This window comes from Anser brachyrhynchus (genome assembly GCF_964034855.1).
Source record: "Anser brachyrhynchus genome assembly, chromosome: 8".
Classification (NCBI taxonomy): domain Eukaryota; kingdom Metazoa; phylum Chordata; class Aves; order Anseriformes; family Anatidae; genus Anser; species Anser brachyrhynchus.
The window spans coordinates 29,159,148-29,181,735 of record NC_137702.1 but is presented as its reverse complement, the minus strand read 5'-3'; the positions used below and the strand labels follow the sequence as shown (position 1 = coordinate 29,181,735).

The 22,588-nt window shown below is 36.4% G+C and overlaps 1 protein-coding gene across 2 annotated transcripts in view; it reads right to left on the bottom strand.

The window, feature by feature from the left end:
• The window catches only part of OLFM3 (olfactomedin 3), a 60,204-nt gene extending 55,923 nt beyond the window's left edge, over positions 1-4,281 (bottom strand). Inside the window, exon 1 of one of the 2 annotated variants that reach the window (XM_080602494.1) lies at positions 3,308-4,281. In XM_080602494.1, the coding sequence (XP_080458620.1) occupies positions 3,308-3,376 (69 nt within the window). In that variant the 5' untranslated portion in view covers positions 3,377-4,281. The remainder of the gene's footprint in view (positions 1-3,307) is intronic. The other variant, XM_080602492.1, reaches the window with a different exon arrangement.
• Between the last annotated feature and the right edge of the window lie 18,307 nt (positions 4,282-22,588).

Sequence of the window (22,588 nt, the reverse complement as noted above, 5' to 3'; positions counted from 1 at the left end):
TTGGTCTCTGGGAAATAGAAGGATTTTAGCAGCTAGTTGTGTAGTCTGCTGACGTGTGAAAATTGTGGATTTTTGAAATCTAGAAACATGGTTATTCCAAAGATCAAAATGCAAAAGTTATGGGTGCACTCAAAAATAGTTAACTTTTCAAATTTGCTTTCATTTTTTTATGTTAATGCTCCCAAAGATCCTATTATCCCAAGCAATGAACATAGACGACAGATGCTTTTTGCAACTGTCCTTAATGATACTATACATAGCTCCTGTTTGGGATTGGACCCACCAGTCTCCCTTTGAAACACTTCTTTTGGCAAAGTTCAAAGAACAGAAACCCACCAGGTGTAGGACATACAACCATTATAAAAGCTAAAAGCATAAATTTTATTAACTGCATGGAAAAATACATATTTTTCAGATCTGTTTAAATCTTCAAAAATCAAACTTAAAAACCACCATCTACACTTGGCAACCTGCTGAGCTTGTTCTCTATTTGGTGCAGCATTACATTACTCTAAAATGCTCACTTGGTTATACTGCTGTGGTTATTTGGTTATAGCAATCAAATGATATGGCCAGCAAAATAACACTTACAAAAGAAGTCCACTTTGTATACTATGAAGGTCATTTCAGAAAACTCCAGGCTTGCAGAAAAGCAGCACAGAGATGCCATCTAGCAGTAACTCTTAGAAATTTCCTAGTACTTAGTTCATTCTTTCAAGATACTGCTTTTGAGTGTAGGAGAAAGGAAAGATTTTATATTCCAAGTCTTTTTATATAGTTGGCTTCCTGCTGAATATCTAATCATCCTGCTGGAAATAAAACTTTACTGAAACACATTATAATGAATAATTATATTTCCTTGTATTTTTCAGTATAAATACAGAGAAAAATTAGAATCAAATTAACAGATGTGACATTTTAATAAGTGTCTTAAAATTGATATTCTACAATTAGCATTAAGAGTATTTAAAATTAATCAGTAGTGAGCTGTCTTCCATTTGTTAAAGGCTAATTTCCAGAGCAGGTCAATATTCTACATCAAGCTTAGCAGAAAAAAAAAAGAAAAAAAAAATACAATATGGGCAATAAATTACTGTGATTGAAATAAAATTTTAATGTGCTAGAAATTTAAGAATAAATTATACATATTTTAGCATATATTACCATAAGATGGCGATACTTAAATACTTTACAATGAGTAGATAACATAGTAAGTTTAGCATAAAAGCCCTGTCATAGTACGAGTGACTGTGGACAACAGTCTTAAAAGTCAGTGATAGCCAGTGCTATATCAAAGCTTTTTTTTTTTTCCTAGGAATTCTTAAAAGTAATAGATCAGTTACAGAAGTTATTACTTGGATATTAATTATGCAGGACATGAATAGGAATGTACTGAGGCATGCTTTGAAACATCTGGCATGATTTATTTTCATTTGTGTGTGTGTGTCAAGGGCATGTAAAAAGTTGTGTGTCTACTCATGAGCATGTTGCACAATTTTTTGTAAAAGAAGGAACTGATCATCTCATTTCTTATGACTAATTTCACACGATATATTTGCTTCCAAACCTGCAGGGCAGAAAATTGTTATTCCATTTAGCATAAAGTAAGCTAAATAACTGAGCACTACTTTCATTTTTAAAGTGATTTCAATCATAACTTGTATTTATTTGCTGAAAACAAACAAACAAAACCAAAACCACAGACCTTGTATTCATTTTGCATACATCATTTTTCACAGAAATATGTCAACAAAACTCAACTATTATCTGCTATGTGGCACCTTTTCATATGCTTAATGTGGAGTAGTATCTTAATCAAGGATATGAATAACCATTTGTTCTCCTGTTTTTATTTCTGAAAACCCAATTTATCTCTGATAAACAGCAGACTTGGATTAAGGGCTCTTGTTTTTACATATTCTTAAGGACTTTAGAAAGGACTTTAGAGCTTCTGGCTCATGACCTCTTCACAAAGTTAAAAGGGCCTGCAATGAACATTTTAATATCCCTAAAAATGTCACATACAGCAATGACTAAAAGGCCATTTTTCTGCCCTCTGCACAGTATGCCACAGCAAAAAGGACCAGAAGCAAAGTTTCAAAGATAATTTATGCAGTTCCATTCCAGTGGCTCATCCTTCTTTTCAGTGCTAGATGGTAATAGACATCTAAGATGGAACATTTCTTCCCAGTGTTATTATGGGGCATATCTCTGACACCTAAACTAAGCAGAATTCTGCCAGCTGAAGCTCGTTTGCTTCATTAGTGGTTTTACTCTTCTGTGGATAGACAGTGATACAAATTGTGTTTATCCTGCCTTCAGGCAGTCTCTTTGCCTGCAACAGATATAAGCGTACCAGAAGACGGAGAAATGACTGTGGAAACCTGTGATTATAATGTGGCCATGTGCTCCAGTTCACATAGATGTGGAACTCCTGTTCACTGCCTGATGAGTCTCTTTGCAGAACACAGAGATAGCCGATGCTGTCAAATAGATGCTATTTAACAACATATGGATATAATTCATTATTAGCTAATGTTATTAATCCTATATAATCTCCTTTTTCTTCTTTTATGTTGTCACCGTATCTTATGATTACTGCAGCTGTAAATACGTTTTTCGCTAAATTGCTTATTAAGTTCTGTCTTTACATTTTTTTTAAGAGGAATACCCTTTTCATACTGTTGGAAATTCTGTGCATATTTTATATGATGAATTCATTTATTTAAAAGGAAAAACAAACTGTCAGAAGAGCCAAATACTGTTTCATATCGCTGTCTGGTACCTAAGTGGTACCACTGAGGTGACATTCACCCGCACAGATTACAAATCGTGGCGACACGGAACGGACTGCTGGGGGTGATGCCTGCAGTGCTATAGGATTTTCTTCCTCTCGTTACTTTTTTACGACGCTCACGGTTACAAGATGGCATGACACCAAAAGGCGGATGGCAAGTTGTAAGTTCACGCAGCACTACAGCCATCCGCAGGCCTGCCGGATTTTGCTCATCGCAGCAATTAAGCGGCGCAGCGCGGTTCTGCTCTTCAGCGATTTCATCTAGAATCGCCCTGGCCAGCCGGGTCGCGCAGCTCAAGCACACCAATGCCTTTTCGCCGTGGCTTCGACATCGGACGCGGCATCTGGCAAGCTGAACGCTCCCGAGAGCGGGGAGCTCCGGGGGAGCCCGGCTGCGGGGCCGGACCCCGTGGGAGGGAGCCGGGGAGCCCGGGGCCGCTACTTCTGCCGCGATCCCCCCCGCCCCGGCCCGCTGAGCCCCGTCAGCCGCGGCACCCGGCCGGCTCCTACCTGGGAAGGGTGGAGGGCGGCCAGCAGGGACAGCAGCAGGAGCCTGGGAACGCTGCCGGGCGCCCGCATCCTGGCGCCGGGGCCGCCTCGCCTCGCCGAGCCGCTCCCTCACGCCGCTCCCACCGCGGGCACCGCGCCTCCCGCCGGAGCCCGAGTGGAGGCGGCAGCGGCAGCCGCCCGGGGGACGCTCATTCCGCGGGCGGGCGAGGACGGCGCTGCCCGTGGTGCCGGAGCGGGTCCGCTGCCCTGCCCCGGCCCGCCTTCAGCCCGCCCCGGCCCGCCCCTCCGCCAAACTTCGGGCCCGGGAGGCGGTGGCGCGGATGCGACATCATGGCTGCCGCCCGCCCGCTGCCCGCCGGCCCTGAGGCGCCCTCTCGCGGGGCGGCTCCTGCGCACCCGCGGCCGTTACCGTGCCCCCCCGGCGGGCACTGCTCGATGTACTCGTTGGAGTACCGGCTGCCGGTGTGGTCAGGCAACGCCAGCGTGCACGCTGGGCTCCGGGGGTGCTCCTCCGGCCCACACACAGTGGTCCCTCTGCACGGTCCCTCTACCACAGCTGCAGGAAGGGGAGCAGCCAAGGCTGCGAGCTGCCTTCCTCAGGTTGCCACCACACAGCTGAGTGAAGCCCAAATCTAAGTCAATGCTTGTAACAGCACTGTCCTGTAAGCACTGGTAAAATATGTTACAATTTTAATTATTTTTCCTCACAGCACTCAAGTTCAAGACCTATAGTCAGCATAATCTTAGATTTCGTGCGTTATTAGTTCTCAAATAGGCTGGGGCATGCCTGAGGTGGAGCTGGAGTGCAACTGACCAACCTCTTGCTCAGTTTCACCCACAGGCTGTCTGAGGTGGCTTCTAAAGGCCTGAAGGCAGCTGCAGCGCCCTCCGTAGCAATCCACCTGAAGAAATGAGCACAGCAAAGTTGGGTACCCCCAAGGCCTTGGTAGTGTTCAGTTCTTTGCTTTCTCAAGGACTTCTCTCCTACAACTGTTATTGTTATTAGTCAATTTTAAATATCTGTTTTATATACATATGATACTGAGGTCACATTTTTAAAAAATCTGATTTGGCTGGAGAACTTAAGCCTAGCTGATCATCAGAAAAAGTGAGTCTCCCTGCTCACTTTATCCTAGTAGTTGAGGACCAGGAAACGTTTCTTCATTCTCTCCTCACAGCTCTATCCTATAGCAGCAATTCTAAATGCTGTTGTGAACTTAACAGTATTTGCTGTTCTATTTGAAAGAGCCCTGGGTCCTGGATGCGGTGTAAGATTTACTAGCTTTTATTAAAACATATACAGCATTTCTAGTATTCAGTGGTAGCAGACATCCTTCTCTTCACCAAAACTAACCTGAGGGTAATTTAAGTACTCACAGAGTGGAAATAAACTTGGAACTGTAAAATGTCATCTTTTCTGAGGGATTGGCACATTTTTACTACTTGGGGCTGATTGGGAAGAAAAAGTTTCCGTATTTTCCTCTTACAAGGTGGTTGGAGCACCATTCCTCTCTCTTTAGGAACTTGCAGGAGGCTTCCTTTTCATCTTCCCATGAAAGGAGAGGAAGAAACAGCTGCTAACTGGGGACTGAGCTCCTGCGTGCAGGCCGTAGAAACAGTAAGTAGGTAGGGGATTATTTGGCTGCATCCCTGTTGTTTTGGTTTGATTTGGTTTTATCGGTTGGGGTTGTAGGAAGTGAAATGAAAAGAAGCTCCCTTTGTATCAGGCTTTGTATTAGGATTAAAGAGGCGAGAAGGGAATCTGATTCAGGGAAACTAATAAGACAGACCTGTCACTTCTATTGTGAGATACAAATGAGTTTTCCAGTTTTGCATAGCAAAATGTATCAGCTTTACTATTGGCATGTATTTGTTGTTGTTGGTTGGTTGGTTTGGTTTGGTTTGGTTTTGGTCTTGATTAGATGTTAACTTCTCTGGGGTCTACATTTTCCCTTTGTACTTTTTCAGTAGTTACCACAGAAAAGCCAATGCTGTCATGGATTTTCAGGTGCTGTGTAATATTAACAAAGAAAATAGGATCAAAAATATTCTTAAAGAAAGAAGAAAAACGTCACTATAAAAATAAAACAGCAATGCAAAATATTATTTAAGGATGTTTTTAGGTACAATATGTTGGTGAGTTCTCAAGCCCAGGAGAATGTTTTGGTTAAGTGCTCATTAGGATGAGTATGAAAATGGCACTGTTTTCTAACCTGTTTCCAAGTCTACAAGATTGGTGTCTTATGTCTTCAGGAGTTAATACCACTGCTGAAAGACACGTGTAACAGAATCTGTTCTGCCCACATGCTATCTGAAAGGACTGTATATCAGTGGCATAATAATTGGATCAAAGATGCCAGTTTTCCCTACAGTGATTTATTATCTTTCTGCGTCCTGAATTTCTTCCAGGATAAAAATAATCAGGTTTGCTTTTGTGAGTGAATCAAAATGTATGTTTTATGGTAAGATGACTCAGAGAAGACTTCTTTCAGTCATCGTTGTCTTTTTCAAAGATATGGTCTTAAATTTCCATGCAAGGTAGATCTGCGAAGTATGGATCAAAATAATAATAACAAAACCTGCAGAATTTATGAATGAGTTTCTATTGAAATTCCAATGCCTACAATGGAAAGAGAATACCCTCTGATACAGACTTTATTATAGAGTTTCCATCTATAAAGAAAATACAGAAAGATACAGAAAGGAGACTGGTTTCAGCCATTTCTATTCTCTATGAAATAAGGATAAGAGCATATCAAGGGGATAGCTGCATATATGTGGCTTCAAGTAAAGGTAAAGTAACAGTACCAAAGCACCAAAACTCTGAAAGTTCTCCAAAGGATGAAGTGAATGGTGTTTTCAAAATAGCCCATTTCTTACAAAGAAACAAGAACAAAAAAACCCAAACCAAACCACCAACAAAAAAAAACACACATGGATTCTAAAACCACAAAGGCAGATATAAAGGCATTTAGAATTTTACTAGAGTATGTCAGTGACTAATTCTCTAATTTTCCCTTCTCTTTCTTCCTCTACACTTTTTCCTCTTCCTTCCTTCCGTCCTTCCTTCCGTCCTTCCTTCCGTCCTTCCTCCCCCCCTCCCCCCCCCCCTCCTTCCTTCCTTCCTTCCTTCCTTCCTTCCTTCCTTCCTTCCTTCCTTCCTTCCTTCCTTCCTTCCTTCCTTCCTTCCTTCCTTCCTTCCTTCCTTCCTTCCTTCCTTTTTTTCCCCCTAGTTTATCGTAGATGAAATTGGCAAAATGTATGAACTATTAATCATGGCATGCAAACTTTCTGAGGAGCTTCAGTAAAGCTCTATGTTTGTCCACTTCCTCATGCTGCTTGGAACATCTGTCTATGAAATCAGTAAAATATTGAAGAGTACAAGTTAAAAATAAAACAAAAGGTTCCCAAGGCCCCCGAAAAAAAAGTGAGACATCAGATCTCCTGAACTCTTCAGATACTTTCACCTGTTATGGAAACTAATCATTTGTTTGGTACATGCAAAAGCACCAAAATGTGTTTTGAAAGGATACATAAGGATGACATAAAGTGACCCAATTCTATTCTGCTTGATTTTAACAGTCCATTACAGAGAAAAAGAAACTACCTAATAGACTAACCTGTTCATCCTCCTGCAACCTGACAAGTAATTTCTGAGTCAGAAAAGACTGCAATCAGACTAGTGAAAATTACTAGCAATTGCTACCTGTAATAATTGAGTTTGTTAAAACATATCTGAAAAATTAAACAAAATTCAAGCTAATATGAGAAGGTTTTGTTTTTGCTGTGTCTCCTATAGCGGCAAGGGAATACCTCATTCTGAGGTTTTCCTTCTAACAAAGCTTTTAATCATATCCTTAAAACCTATTAAATTCTATCTGTATGGCATTTCTTCTTGAATTCTTTGTATGGAGACAGTTGCAGTCAGGGTAAAATACTCGGTCTTGAGAAAGAAGAAAAGAGATATCAAAAGCTTTCCTGCAGGCATCAATGACAGCACATTAGCAAAATGGTGGCAAGCTGAATACAGCTTGTCTAGACAGTGAAGGATATTCTCAGTGTGTGGCTAGAGTTATAATAACTTCTTTTTGACACCGTATTGCAAGAAGCATTGGTAGCAGTTGGAATAAAGACAGATACTTGTTCACTTGGGTACACTGGAAACTGAAGTTGATAAATTGGGGATAGGTACTGAATTATATATAAGAATGTTCCAAGTTCTGCAATCTGAATTTGACAGCTCAAAAGTACTGACTGGAACTATGATAAAAGACAGCATACATACACATATCTAGAAAGATACTCCTAAAATTATTTATGGCAGGTCATGTCTGAGAGCTGGTTTTAATTGCAGTGCTATTAAAGGTTTTTCTAGAAAAGAAAATATTTTATAAAATCTATCTTATACTCTCACTGATTATTTTGTGGGTGTTGAATATTCCACCAAGTCAGGAAGGTAGTCCAAATTTGGAATTTCAGGCATTCTCTATGTTTATGATAAGGATGAAAAGTTTAGGAAATTGGGAAGAGAGGGATTAAACACTGACCCTGTTGACTTTAATGAAGCTGAAATGTCCTTGGAGAGCATTATTACATCTTACATTAAAGAAAAGATTTTGATTCAAAGAGATGAATGTGAGATAAAGATGAAAACAAAATTAAATTACTATTGACGCAGAAGCTAAACTTCTGTGATAGGTGACTACATTTGTAATAAACGTTATAGAAACAGATTGCTTAAAGTGTTGTAAACTCAGGTGAGTAGAGGATTCAGTAAAGTACTAATTCATTGAGTTTAGTGAAGAGTACGTAGATGTTAAATGAAATACAGAGACATTGCAGGTATGGGACAGAATTCTGGACTACTGTAAATCATTAAATTTACCCGTGTAGATTTTACCATCATATATATATACATATATATACAAGTATTGACCAAAGCTCAATTGCAGTACCAGGCTTTGTCGTAATTATTTAAAAGCACACATACTTAGAAGAAAGATTCAGTCATAGTTATAAATTATAGTGCAAACATTCAGATGAATTTTATGTTCTGATCTGTTTTAAGGTTATGTGTGTTATCTTCATATCTGATATTTTTCCCCCAAATGAAGAGTCAGTGCATCTAGTGTCCTATGTATCTCCTCAGTGCAGAGATTTCTGCTGGACTGGGGAAAGAATAGTTTGCATAGGACTTGCCACAAAGACAAATGAGCTTAAGATGTGTTTTTTTCTGTAATACAGTACACCATTGCTTTGATTTTTAATCAGTTTCTGTTTTAAAAAGAATGTAGCAGTACAGAGCTCTCTGTGGTACTATTGCAGTATTTGTGGTTCTGTCCCATATAGCCAAGGATGCTTGTTATAGCTGATGACATAAACTCAGGTGCTGTAATGATAATTTTTTAGTTGACATGTATTAGATATTTTAATTCCAGCTGAATGCTAGAATGTAACTGATCTGGAAAAAAATCACTGTGTAAGCTGATGCTTACCGGCATTCCCCTGGTGCTTCTGTAGAGCTTGATTTTGAATACTGATGTAGGAAAGGTATATATTGGTGTTCTCTTTGAGATCAGTTTAAGAAGGAAGACAGCTTTTTAAAGATAAATGTGAGGAAGAGAAGGAAGAGAAATATTTAAAAAAAGGTCTTTCAATTTACTTTGTACAACATTTGTCAGGTTCTAATGCAAGTCTCTTTATAAAGTGAGTTGATGTGTTTCCTGGCAGTTATCAAATGGTATCTACTATTCTTCATCTGTGAGGTTATCCAGGTTATACACTTTGTCACGAATGAAGAGATCTCCAAACTGGTGCCAGGCAAGTCTCAAGGCAGTGTTTGCTGTGCTCACTGACACAGATGTACTGGGTTGTCTTAACAGCTCAGCAAATTCAGCATCCCACAATGTATGATGTAATTTGTTTTCTGTTTTCTTATTACAATATAAAATTTAGGAGACCATAACTTTTTCTTTTTTGTTTGTTATAGATATGTTACATTCATCCAGTGTTACCCCAAATACTTTACTGTTGGCTCTAGTTTTGTTTTGATTTTACTCCTACCCAGTTTCACAGCAAGAACGGAGGAACAAATTAAATGATTCCATTCATTTCAATTTCAGTCAGAGTATATTTTTATGGATCAATATAATGTATGTTATATAGCTTTAAACAGTTATACCCATATATAATTTTATGTATAAATAGTTTGGGGCCAGTTTGTGATATAATATTATTTACAGGAATAATAGTGTACAAATCACTCAGTTTTCTAAGTTTTCTAATTTGATGTGGTTTCATTGAAAATCAAAAAGAAAAAAGATTATAGAAAGAAAAAAAATTTGGTGATATCATGTATCTCCGTTTTTCACGAAAAAAAGGTAGTCTGTAAAAATGGTGACAAGCTTTCTCATAACAACTTTTTTCTTTTTTTTTTTTAAAGTCAAGCCAGAGGACAGCTTTTTAAATCAGGGTGACACTGAGGCTTGGCAAGTGAGGTGCATAAACTATGAACTCTTGCTCACATCTGCACTGCATGAGTGTTCCCATAAATCTCATGAGCTTTTTGAATATACCCTAGCTCTAGCTGTTAAGCTGTGAGCTCAAAACCAAAGTTTTAATGAATACTCTAAGATAGTTTCCTTTTCCATTTTAAACATGTAGGTCAAAAAATCATAAGATACTACCAGTTCTCTTACAGAACCAGAAGACTGTCTTTATTTGACTTGTTAAATAAGCTGTGAATGAAGGTTTTGGTAGCATATTTCTTGGAAGGCTGTACACTACTTGTCTTTCAGAGTAGTACAAATCCCTTGCTGTCATATTCAGCAGATGGCAGCATGCATGTTAGTCGGCTGGGTATCTGCTCATTTCTTTAAGCTGCCGTGCCATATTGACTCGCATTAAGTAATTAATTTGTCAATGTCTTTAAGGTCAATCACACTGGAAGCTTCCTGTCTGTTAATGTAAAAATACCATCTTTACCCTGAGGGGGCACTGTCACAGCAGGTAGGAATTAATCATGGAATTATATCAGTTTATTCCTAGGATACAACTGTACTGGGAAAAGAAAAACATATAAAACCACAGGATTGCAATTCAGGACCACAGCATTTAAAACATTAAAACAAGGGTTTCATGTTTGCACTTGTGCACATCAGAATCAGGGCCTGAGGATTATGCAAAGCTCATGAAAAGCCATGCAAAATACGTATGTCATGACCAAACAAATGTCTGTGTGTGACTTTTTAAGAGCAATGCCTGTGTGCTTTGAATTAGGCCATTTTTTTTTGTGTCATGCCAGATCACGTGTGGTGTAGTTGCCATACTATCAACCCCTGAATAAGATCAATGAAAGCATATGATAACTGTTTAAGACAAACTGTCAGGTAAAACAAACAAACAAACAAACTTGTTTTTCTGATACAGACAGGGCATTGAGAGGCTTTGCATATTAGTGATCATATCAGCCTTGCAGAAACAGGAATAAGGGGATACTGAAGACAAAATCTAGAACGATGCGTAAATTTTTCAGCTACGGTGAATTTTGGCCAGACCTCCAAAGGTGAACGTGCGAGAAGTGACTTTTAACAGTTTCTGAATATTGGAAAATGTGCTTATTTAGAACTAAATGGATTGGCCAGCCTTTCATGGGAAAAGGGACTCTAAATGAGATTATGTAGTACCCTGTCCAACTGCATCTTGAAAGCAATGTGGGCATTTATGTATCACTTTAATATCCTATTTGTAAATCACACTGTTTCTAGCCTCAGTATTTGCAATCATTATTAAAAATGAATCTTAGAAATGGGAGACATAATGATTTTTTTTTGTAACATGAATTTTTGATCTGTCAGTGACCTCATAGAAGTTTTGTGAAGAAAAGGCAATTGAGAGTTATGAATCTCTCTGTCTTTGTAAGTTACTGCATTGCAGCTATCGCTATAGAATAAATATTTACGTTAAAGAGAACAAGCTGAAACTTTTGGAATTTCAATTTCATAGAGAATTGACATTTGTTTCTTTCTGAAATCAAAATTTATACATTTCATTCAAAACTACATTTCAGCAAACAGGTACAATTTTGTACTATTATTGAGTTTGGGAAGATGTTTTACAAGTAGCTGTAATGGACTTTCTATTACTAGGCACTTCCTTTTAATTCCTTAATTTTTTAGTGACGTTTTTAATTTTAATAATGCTTTTCAGATATATATTACATATTATTTTCCCAGCCAATTGATTTCTGTAGTTAATATGGAGTGTGAGTTAAGGTGAATCTTCTGTAAAAGTCAAGAGTAAACTATTATGGTATCTTTGACAGCATTTAGGTTATACAAGAGAAAAATCAGTGTTCCTGTGTTTATACAAGTGTAATAATTTCTTAACTAATTAAGGAAGACTGGAGGGAAGGGAAAGCTTTATTTAAGTAATAGCTTCAAGTTTTCTTATACTTAAAAGCAAATATTTGCTTTCTCATGTTTGAGCCTGTTACAAAATAAATGCTACAGTTCAGAATATTAATGTAGCATTAGAAGAATAACATGAAGAAAAAAAAAAAGCTACAATTGCCTATAGACTAGGAACTGCTTAAGTCTGTTCACAGTTTTGGTTAAATCATTTGGCCAAAGAAAACCCCAACAGTGTGGACCACTGCAAGCTTTCAGTTAGATTCCATTATACCTGTCACTCAAAAATGCTGAGATGCTTACAATCAAATAGGTTCTTGGCACTGTCTATATCAATATTACTGAATATTTTGCTTATAAACCCCATTGTAATGGAAATTCTGTTTACATTATACAAATGGTTAAAACTGTCCTAATTCTTATAGTCAGTTTTTGTGCATAGACATTTGATACTTTTATGCAATTAGGCATAAAAGGGAAAGAGGAAAAATTCCTGATTGGGCAGAACTGTGAGATGAGTCAGGAAGAGAATGATAAAAGCTTATAAATTTATAATGTCTTAGAATTCTATAAGTGAATTAGTTATTTGGAAAGTTACTGAAGTCCTTGGTGTGTTAATAGAATATTTTCTATGGGTATATATTAGTTTTTTTTAAATATCTCAGTGCTACAAATTACAGAGGAGACGCATAATGGTTACAGAGAAATAAACTTCTAGTAAGTATGACAAGGGTTAAGATAACCCTGAATCTTTAGTTGAGGAGATTCTGTTCCCACCTGCCAAGGAACATAGGACTTACGCTGTTAAGGTATAAGGCTTATGCTTAATAGAACATCAAATAATTATAAATTATTGTCCAGAGAAAAAGAAGTGATGCTTTTTGAAGAAAAAATCTATAACTATGTAAATATTCTAACTATATTAGAATGTAGTATTCAGTTGCGTTTAAACACTTTTGAATTATACTTCAGATAGTGGAGTAACAGTACTTTTGAAACAGTAGCCTGACTGGGCTAGAATATAGGCTTTTTTTCCTTAGTTAGATTCTGTAGGAATGTGGTTAGGTATATTCTGAAACATAATTTCACAAAAAAAATGTCTTCACCTAGATGAAATTGGTGGGCATTCAACGTATTTTAATTGTTTGAAAACAATGAAGTAGAGGCTCTTGATTTTATTATTCAGTTTTCTAAACTGAGAAAATGTTTTGCCTACATAGATCTAGAAAATTATTTGAAATACATTAACATTATTCTAAAAATTAAAAACTACTTGAGACTACCCACTTTCAATAAAAGCTCTGCAGAAATCATGCTAAAAGTTTTTTAATAGTCTTGCTTTTTTTTCCGAAGTGTTAAATAGTAGCTTTTAAAAACATACTCAGGATTTTAATGCGGCTTGAGTGTTAAGTTCTGAGAGACTTGACTAAAACAAGAAGGTCAAAACAGGATCAAAGACACATATAAGATAAAAATCAGATATAAGCAGTAGGTGCTTTCTCAAGAAGTTTTGCATAGGACAACAAAGATTAGTAAAGATGGCATAGCTATCCAGGCTAGCAAGGGAAGATATTATAAGTACTTATGTAACATTTTGCTGTTAGTATTTCAGTAGGCTTCAGAGTATAGACTTGGGCTGATTGAACACTTTCTATAAAAATTATTATTTTGTGTGTATATATATGTAAAACTTATGTACACACATAAAAGACCAAATGAAACAGTTTTCACAGTTTTGGTTAAAAACTTTCAACCTTTGTTAGGAAAAATATTGTTTGTTTGGTAATTAAGAGCACATCACATAGAAGTAAATCTTTCCTGATATTTTCTGACCTGGTCAGTTAAAGATTTTTTTTTTTCTTAAAAAAAAAAAGTTGAATGGAAATGTAGAAGATGTTTACACTGCAGATATTTATTAATTTTATATGTAGCAGTGGAAGTAGAATTAAGGTATGAGAAGGGGTGGGACTGTGAATGGTATAAAAAGAGGGAATGTGACTGAAGCAAAAGGTTTGAGTGATAAAAAAAATCTAAGCCGTAGTCAGAATTGGGTAAAGGCTGTCTCTTAGGGTACAAAAGCTGTTCAAGATGTCTTGGAGAAGGAAGCAGTTGCTCTGCATGAACACACATCCCCTGTATTACTATCATAAAATAGCCTCAGAAAATATATGCGAGCTAAACTGTTGAAGACGTAGTCTCAGTTAGGTGTAAGTTTACTCAAATCTTGCTTTTTACATGTGGTGCCAAGCTGGTTTACATAATAGCTAATGCACTCTTGTCTTCTGGATTCTTTCCTAGGCTCAGACTAACAGTTATAAAGTTAGTAAATTGGGAACAATGAGACTGAGTCTAACTGTTTACAGGAAGTTGAGGATAGTTTTTAGCAAGTGAGAAACAGCAGTATGCACAGATCCTGGGCACTATTATTATTATTATTACTATTATTATTATTATTATTTTCCTATTCATTTCACAGGGATAATTGCTGGAAAAATGTTCATTTCCTATCAGTCTTGTGATAAGCCGTCCATACTGTGTACTGTCCATTCACAGTTTATATGTGTGCAAGGTCAGGCACGATCTAGTTGTAGTGGTCTCTGCACTCTTCTTCCAGTTGTATATGTTGTTGGTAGTTTGGTACTCCTTCAAATCACAGTGGTCTAGATCACTGCAAATTAAATAAAAGATTAAATGAAAGCTCCTTATTTGTATTTGCTCTGCTCTCTAAGTGTGGCATGTTGTCTTTTACAGACTAGGAAGTAATTTTTATCTCAGATTAAATACCCTAAATAGAGACAGCATATGAAAACTAAGCTAAAAGAAGCTTATAATCACGAACAAAACGGAAAGTTAAGCACAAAAGGTACTCATAAGCTTAAGTATATAGCATTAGGATCTTTGCATTAGCAGACACGAGAATTCATATACTTGCTCTTTTGTAGATGTTTAATGGCCCTAAGGGAGCCAAATTTTACCTTCTGAATTTGCTTGCAACTATAAAGCAGTTCAGATTTCTTGCCTTTTCCAGCTGTCTTGTATATGAATCACCACAGGGCTATGCTACTGTGGGATTTGCTAAATGTTATTAATTCCTATGGGGAAAAAAAATTGTCAGGAGAAGGTGGTGATTCCAGTGCCCCTTGGTTGCATCAGCCCCACCTTTGACTGTCTATAGCCTGCTCTTGTCGGGAGGGTGCCGGGGTCCTTTGGAAGGCATGTCCTCTCTTGCTTGGGAACCTACCCAGGGGCTTTTATGCTTTCAGATCTACAAATACTTTAGCATGCACTTGCAGGGTTAGGAAAAAGAAATAAAAGTCATTGATCTAAGGGGTAGATAAGGAACATTCCTTCTACTTTTTTCCTCTGAGTTGTCTGAGTGAGGAAGCAGAATAACGGGTTGATAATATAGGGAGTAAGTTTCTGCACACAAGGTGGAATATGTACAAAGCTTTTTTCTCCATCTTGAGAGAAGGGTGTAGCTTCCACCCTTCCACCTTTTGATTTAGAGGTTGTCTGTTTTTTTTTTTTGTCAGCTGTAAGTGTTGTGTTAGCCTCTTTGGGGAGTAGGAAGCTTTTACCCTCATGTCCAGTTTAGTGTAGGTTGGCAACTTCACACCAACCAAAGCACCATCTTGTCTGGTAGGAAGATAGTTCAAAATGTCTGTTTATCAGGCTCTCTGAGCTCGGTCAGAAGGGATCTGGAGCATTAATAAGCCATAGAACATGCTGTTAAAGAAGAGAAGTAGAGTTATCACACTGAAGGAGGAATTGTAGTCAGAGGACTGTGCAGTCTTAGCAGTGGGTAAGGGAACCAGTGACAATTCTTTAGCCAAGGGAAACAGTCGAGTAATAATCCACAACCTTTGCTGTATGAGGCAGTGATGAGTAGTTCCCTGATGAATTAACAATGTTTCTGCTTAGTTAAACCGTATCCCTTGCATGTGGTCTGTCTTTCCTCCTGTTTGGCCAACAATTTAACCTAACTACCTTTTCTTGAAACTAGTGCTTGTTGAAGAGGAAAAATTTTCAGCTACAAAAATAGCCATGGAATTAATGTAGATGTAATTTGAACTTTGGAGGAATACTTCAGGAGCTCCATCAAACATTTCAGACATAAAAGGACCAGAGTCAAGGCCCACACCAAAATATGATAGAAATTGGTTTTTCATAATTTAACAAGAACAGTTTTGTCTTTATTGTTATTTATATGTAGGTTTGAGTGTATGTGAATGCATGAGTACAGGAATATCCAGGAATTTATTTCTCCTAAATGTAAATATTATAAGCAATTATTTTGTACTCTTAAGTGAACGTGGTAGTATAGTAAATCAAAACATAGACTTACAGTTCTGAAGGCACACGATGAAGTGCAGTTCAGTTCACTAGTTGAATGTGTTGGATAAACTAGGACTACTCAGTCCATTACTGAGCTGAGAGATCCAAGTTTTAGTATTATGTAGGACAGTACCTGATAAATTCTCTGATCCTGTACTATGCACATTAGCATTTTAATTCTAAGCAGAAAATTGTAATTTAAATTGTAATTTTTTTTTTTGATGCTCAATGGACCAAACATTTCCACCATTTCTTGTAAGTGGAAAAAAAATCTCAGTCTTCCAGCTTAGAGAAGGTGGCAACAATGATAAAAAGACTGTATACATTCCAGTGAAAGCATTTACATGTTTAAATCTGGCAAATAATTTTTTATGATGAAATTGAGTTAAAAATTAAAGTAGAGAAACACTAAAAGGGGATATAAAAATGTTTCCTGTCTGAAAACAGCGAAGTGTGTGCCAATGAAGAAAATTTAATGGTTTTGATGTATTATTCAGTTATTGCTGTATTGTTGTTTCATTTGCATTTGTAAAAATAAACCAAAAATCTTACAAATCAACTCAGAACTAAAATCTCATTGTTTAGATATACATGACAATGCCCAATATCTAATTGCTATATATTCAAAAGGATGGTGGGGGCATGGAGAGAGAGAAACAAAACAACTTCGTTATTTAGTGAAAACAATAACCTATAAACAAGTCTGTTTTTTGTTTATTGACCGTCCATCTTAACAGCTACATAACCACATAGGAAATATCTTTCATTTAAGGCACTATAGAGAGAGTTCTGTCTGAACAGGGCTTATTGCTTACTATCCTTCATGAAAAAATGTGGCTTTTAATGAAATATGCATAAAAGTCATTTCTGATATATAACCTACGTAATTATACCTGTCCTGAGAGGCTAGGTTCAAAAATTATTCTATTCAGAATAATTAAACTCCCCCTTTGTATTATTTCTCATTAATTCAATATTCTTCTGAAAAATAAAGCTCCCACAACAGTTTTAGTAATCAGCCTTTCAGATTTATGAGCTATTTTTATGCTAGTATTGTTCTATAAGACAAGGCTCCTTGATCAATTGCTAGGTAACTGTTTCAGTCTTTTCCCAACACTCTGCTAATCCAACACATTAACTTGTTTTTAATTGAGTAACTTCATTATGCAGAAAATCCCCTTTGTCATACTTCCAGAAACATTAACAGTATTTTATAAAAACAATTATTCAAACTTAATCGTTTTGCACCTCTTAGTCCCCAACTTTTTCCTGTGCAGGAAAAAAAAAAGTCCAAAGCATAGAAGGGAAAAACTAAAGCTTATGGTCATTAAAACTATTGACTGAAGTGCAAGAGTAATTTTAATCAGAAGTCCACAAATCAGAAAGCTCTAAGATAACTTTTTGAGAAGCCTAAAAGTGATTTCAGTATACTCTTATGAAAAAATAATAATACAGATGTTCTTCTCATCTGCAAGGAAGTATTACATCTGAAAGATCATGAGTGCACATACAATGAGAATGTAATAATAATAGCTAAAGAGAAGTGATTCAGGTAGTAATATTTTCAGGTTGAAATATGGAAGAGACTGCAATATATCTTATGTATAATTTAAATATTGACTTAAAAGTGCACTCTAATCTGTCAGGTTTGAATGCAGCTAAAAATATATGGACGTATAAGTAATTTTGCAAGAATAGAGAACTATTTCACATTCTGCCTCTGTTAACTTAGGTACTGTTACACTTATTTCACTAATACTGAAATAAATTTGACACTTGTTTACCCTTTCATCCAGTTAGTCTAAGGAGGACTGCAGATACCTCTGAAAATTTACTATTCATTACTGTCAATTTTGCAGGAATTTCTTCTGTTGTGTTTTTGTGTGTATGTGAAAAAGAGCCTTTATTAATGAATTCTGAATCACTTTCCACTCTTATTAATATTATCTGGCATATTTGTATTTCTTTTAAAGTGAGAAAAAATTCATAGATGCTTAGAATATTCCTCTTCCATAATCAGCTGAGAAATTTCATGTTCTATACTGTTAGCTGTGTGCTGAGAGATGATTAACAGCTGCAGACAAAAGGCTTTACTTTTTTAAGTGTAATATTCATCCAGGCCTATAAATTAAGATTATTATTCACAAAAAGTAGTTCTCAAATCTGTTCTTTTTTCAACTGGCAGGCTTGGTGTATTCCCATACTTAATAGGTCTTAGCAGCTGTCTGAATCTGTGTAACAAGGTTAAATTCCCTACACATAACATCACTTACATGGTAATCAACAACGAATACAGTTATATCTGTATTTTTTCTAAATCAAGCTTCTTTTTAGCATGATAAACAGAAACATTTCAGACCTGGACAGGAATAGATGTATTCTTTGGTTGACGTGTTCTTCAGTGTATGTTGCAAAGTTTTAAATGTTTTGCCTGTTTCTCAGTTTTAAATGAAAGCTTGTCTTACTTGTAGAAGTTGCAATACCTATTAAAGTGGATGTTTTAGTGCATCCTGATTTTTTCCATGCTTTCCCAAAACTGCAACGTTTTTCATATATATAGTGTAACATGGCTTCCTGTGCTGTTGTTAATTTCAAACCACTCCCTCATCCAAGTACAGTTTCTATCTAGTATGTTTGCCATTCTTGTCACGTGCTACTCATCTTTCATGAATGATGTTGAAGTGGTATTAGGTGATTTTCTGTTTGCTGTATGTTACCATATGTTGCGTTTTATTTTGAAAAGACTGGCAGATTAGTAGGAATGAAGTCTCCTGATTATTTTTTAGTGGATGAGTACTGTATTCTGTGTCTGTTGGAATGCTTAACAGGGAATAGAGTGTATTTCCCTTGAAGCTTCTGATATCTCAGCTCGGAAACTTTTTGAGGTGTAAATTGTTTCAAAGTCCTCCTTTTCTCCCATCATCATTTACAATTACTAAAAGAATTGTTGATCATTGAAAGGAAGAAGTAAAGTAAGAAATATAGCAGAAAACTAACAAACAATAAAAGAAGATGGGGATAAAGTCATATGTCATTTCTTTGTACTTAGTGGGAACATAGGAACTAGAAGGACTATCAAGTCCAGTGCCCACAAATGTAGGCATAGGCACAGTCTGAGGGCCTGGTTGGAAGACTCACAAAATACTTAGGCTGCAGGCTCTGAACCAGCTCCCTGTTAACAATGCCAGTGATGTGGTAAAGATGAAAGAATGTAACTATAGTGTGCTACAAGTAGAGAATGTGAAGACTAAGTGAGCTTTGTGATTATCTGAAAATACAGTAAATACCCTAAAAAGCTGCCAGATGCGCTCATGCCCCATTTTGTGGAGGATGATGAAAAAAATTACTATTCTGATGTGGAGAGGAAAAAAAAACAACCTTTGACTGTAGCTGGCAAAAAGCATGCAAATGGGTCTTCTATAGGATGTTATTGAAAGTAGGAATGAGGCGCATTGCTTTGCCTCCCTAGGGAACCAGTGCCAATATCCTGTGCTTCAACTCAGAGGATTTGAGTGAAAAGATAGATGTAGACCCAAATAATAGAAATCTTCAATGTTTCTTGTTATAGTTTATTCAATTGCTGCTTTTCTGGCAAATTGGGTTGTATTGGTACTGATATGAATCCAGTGCTTTCAAGTTTTGTGGTTTACCAAAGTGGGATTGGAATACTGAGAAATTAGAGATTATGAAAAAGATAAAAAGCTAAATTTGGATTTGACCTTGCATTTGAAAATCCTGGCATGATTACCATTAGCTAGTTGTTAAGCCTTTGAATCTTTCCACTCAATAAAGCAATTTTATTCCTTCCTTTGTGTGCCTTTTGGAAGAATGTATAGTAGGATTTTGCGTGCAGCAAGACTATACTTTCATTTACAATATTGATTTATAGTAAATTGGACTAGAACCGACTCTGAATACAGGTCTTTCTTCATACTCTCATATTAACATTTATAAAATAAAATTAAATTATGGGGAAATGCAATTTTGGACTTTTTGGTCTTTTTTGGAGATAGGAATTGTGTTAAGTTGTCATCTCCCCTATAAGTGTCTCTTCTCTTACATACACTTCTCTTGATGTACAAACGTGTACACACATGCTTGTAGTAGAGGAATAAGACTTCCCTGTTCCTACCTAAGTGTCTTTTTTAAAACTATAATTTATTTTATTATTATTTTCTATTTGTGGATAGTAGAACTGTGTTAATCCATTTTGCCCAGGGCATGATGGTTTATACAGCTGATTATTCATCATGAACTGCAAATGCTTTCCAAAGTCCCTGCTTTCTAGAATAAGTGCTTTCTCTTATCCAGGTGACATTTATTCTGTGCTTTCAAGGTGTAGAACCTTTTCTATGTGATGCAGATGATTCTATATTGATTACCCTGTGTCTTTGTTGCTTACAGTTTTTCTGATGATTGTCATCATCCAACTTTTACAGTGATGATTTTGCATTTCATTTTGGGTTATGTATATATATGTATGTAGCTATACATCTTAAAGCATGATGTTACAAATAGGGCACAATATACCAGTTCAGACCCAGGATAAATGGATACTTGGTAAATACCTTCATTTTGACAGCGAACTGAAACTGCTTTGACTATGGTTTCATGACAGTTTTTGCCCACATTTAGAAGTTCTGTATTACCACTATTTCCCAGCCTTTATTGTGAGGATGTCATTTTAACCAAACAGTATTTGAAGGCCCCACTGTATTTTTAAGACATGGTTCCTTCCACTCTTATCCTTTAACTTTGTTGAGGAATAAAGGAGTTGAATGAGTTTGGGATAAATAATAAGACATTTAAAGTTGTGCTGAAACAGATATATTTAGCCACTCCTACTTTCCCGTATGTTTCCAAATAAATTATTTCTAGAAGCTAGCAATTTCTAGAAATTATTTGTAGAAGTTTACGTTACTACTCTTAGAATGATTTTCAGTTGGAATGCACAAGAAAAATCAGATATATTTCATTTATATTAGAGACTTTTCATTGCTACAGAAAAGTCTCTTAAAACTTACATCTTGTAGCTGCGTGAGCATTTGAGAGTTATATAGCACAGTCAATCTTTTTCCCTTACCATTGCCTACCATTTTTATCTCTGGCTTATCCCCACTGACATTGCTGAGCAAATATAGCAGCTGTGGTAAATTTGAGAGAAGGGAATACCTGCTAAAGATGAGGTCATTTTCTTTAAAAGTCTATTTGGAAGAAATAGTCTACAGTCTGATAAGAGGTAAAACTGATTTATTAGAGTTGTTTAATGTTCCACAACTTAGTAACCTAGTTCAAATTTAATTAGGGGACTGTTAAAATTTACTTTTCATGTGGCATCATCACTAGAAAGGACAACTGAAAAAGGTTCCTAGCATCCTTGCAAGAACATAAAGCGTGGCTCACAAATGTTTCTGTAGCCATGAAAAGAGAAAAGGAACAGCTTCATTATGAATTTCAAGACTAGATTAAAAAAAGAACAAGCTTTGAGATATTGTTACATTTTGTAAAGTGCTGTATTCTTCATATTGAAATGCTGATTTTATAATACAGTAATTTAAGAACAATTGTTTTGTTCTTTCTAGGGCTTTTAAAGAAAGTTTTCTAAGTAACAGATCTGTCCTTACAGGGGAATTGAATTTTCTCCCTTCAAGCATTGGTTTAGATACATATTTCACCCCAGCATCCTACCACATCATTTTAAAGTTGATCACAGGGCTCCAAGCAATGTGTCTGCCTATATTTTAATGCAAAGGATACCAGCTAAAATTATTGTGTTTAAAACGGGTAAAATTTATTATCACATAATAAAACCATTCTTTTCCTCTTTTCTCCCATCTTCTCCTCTTCTCTCCTGCCTAATTTCCTCTTTCATTAACAAAGACTGAACTGAGTATCAAAGGTAGTTCTTCATTTCTTCTGTTTCCATTCTAAATTATGTTCATATGCAAATGAAATGTATTTTAGATTAAAAAAAAAGAAAAAAATCCTATCCATTTATATCAATTTGTTTATTTATAGTAGTGTAATAGTATTCTTCATCAACCACACAAGCTTTATTAAGTTTTAGGTTTGTATTTCATCATATATTTACGGATATAATAAGTTATTTTCAAACTCTCTTTTCCATTTGCAAAGCATAGTTTCTCACTATAAACATTTATTTCTTTTTCTTCTGTACATAGGGTCTAAAAAGCTTACAAGGTGTCTTTAAAGATGAAGTTCTCCCCCTGGTAGTGGAACTATATAATTCCTAAATAAGCAGGCCTAGATGTAGCAGGACAAAAATGGTTTCAACACTTGTGGGGCTAAATCCATTCTAAAAGAGCATGGGAGCTGATAATTGGCTGTTAAAGCGAAGTGTTGAGTATTGTAGGGTTTTGGGTTATAATTCTGTCTAGTGGATATACTTTCCCTAGTCACTAATATTTAGTTCGCTCCTAGAGTCTCCTCTCTGCTTTCTGAGACTGGAATAATGAGTGTTGGATAGTAAGGTCAGTGAGGAAGAGGAAGAAAGGTCTACAGATCACCATTTCCTGCT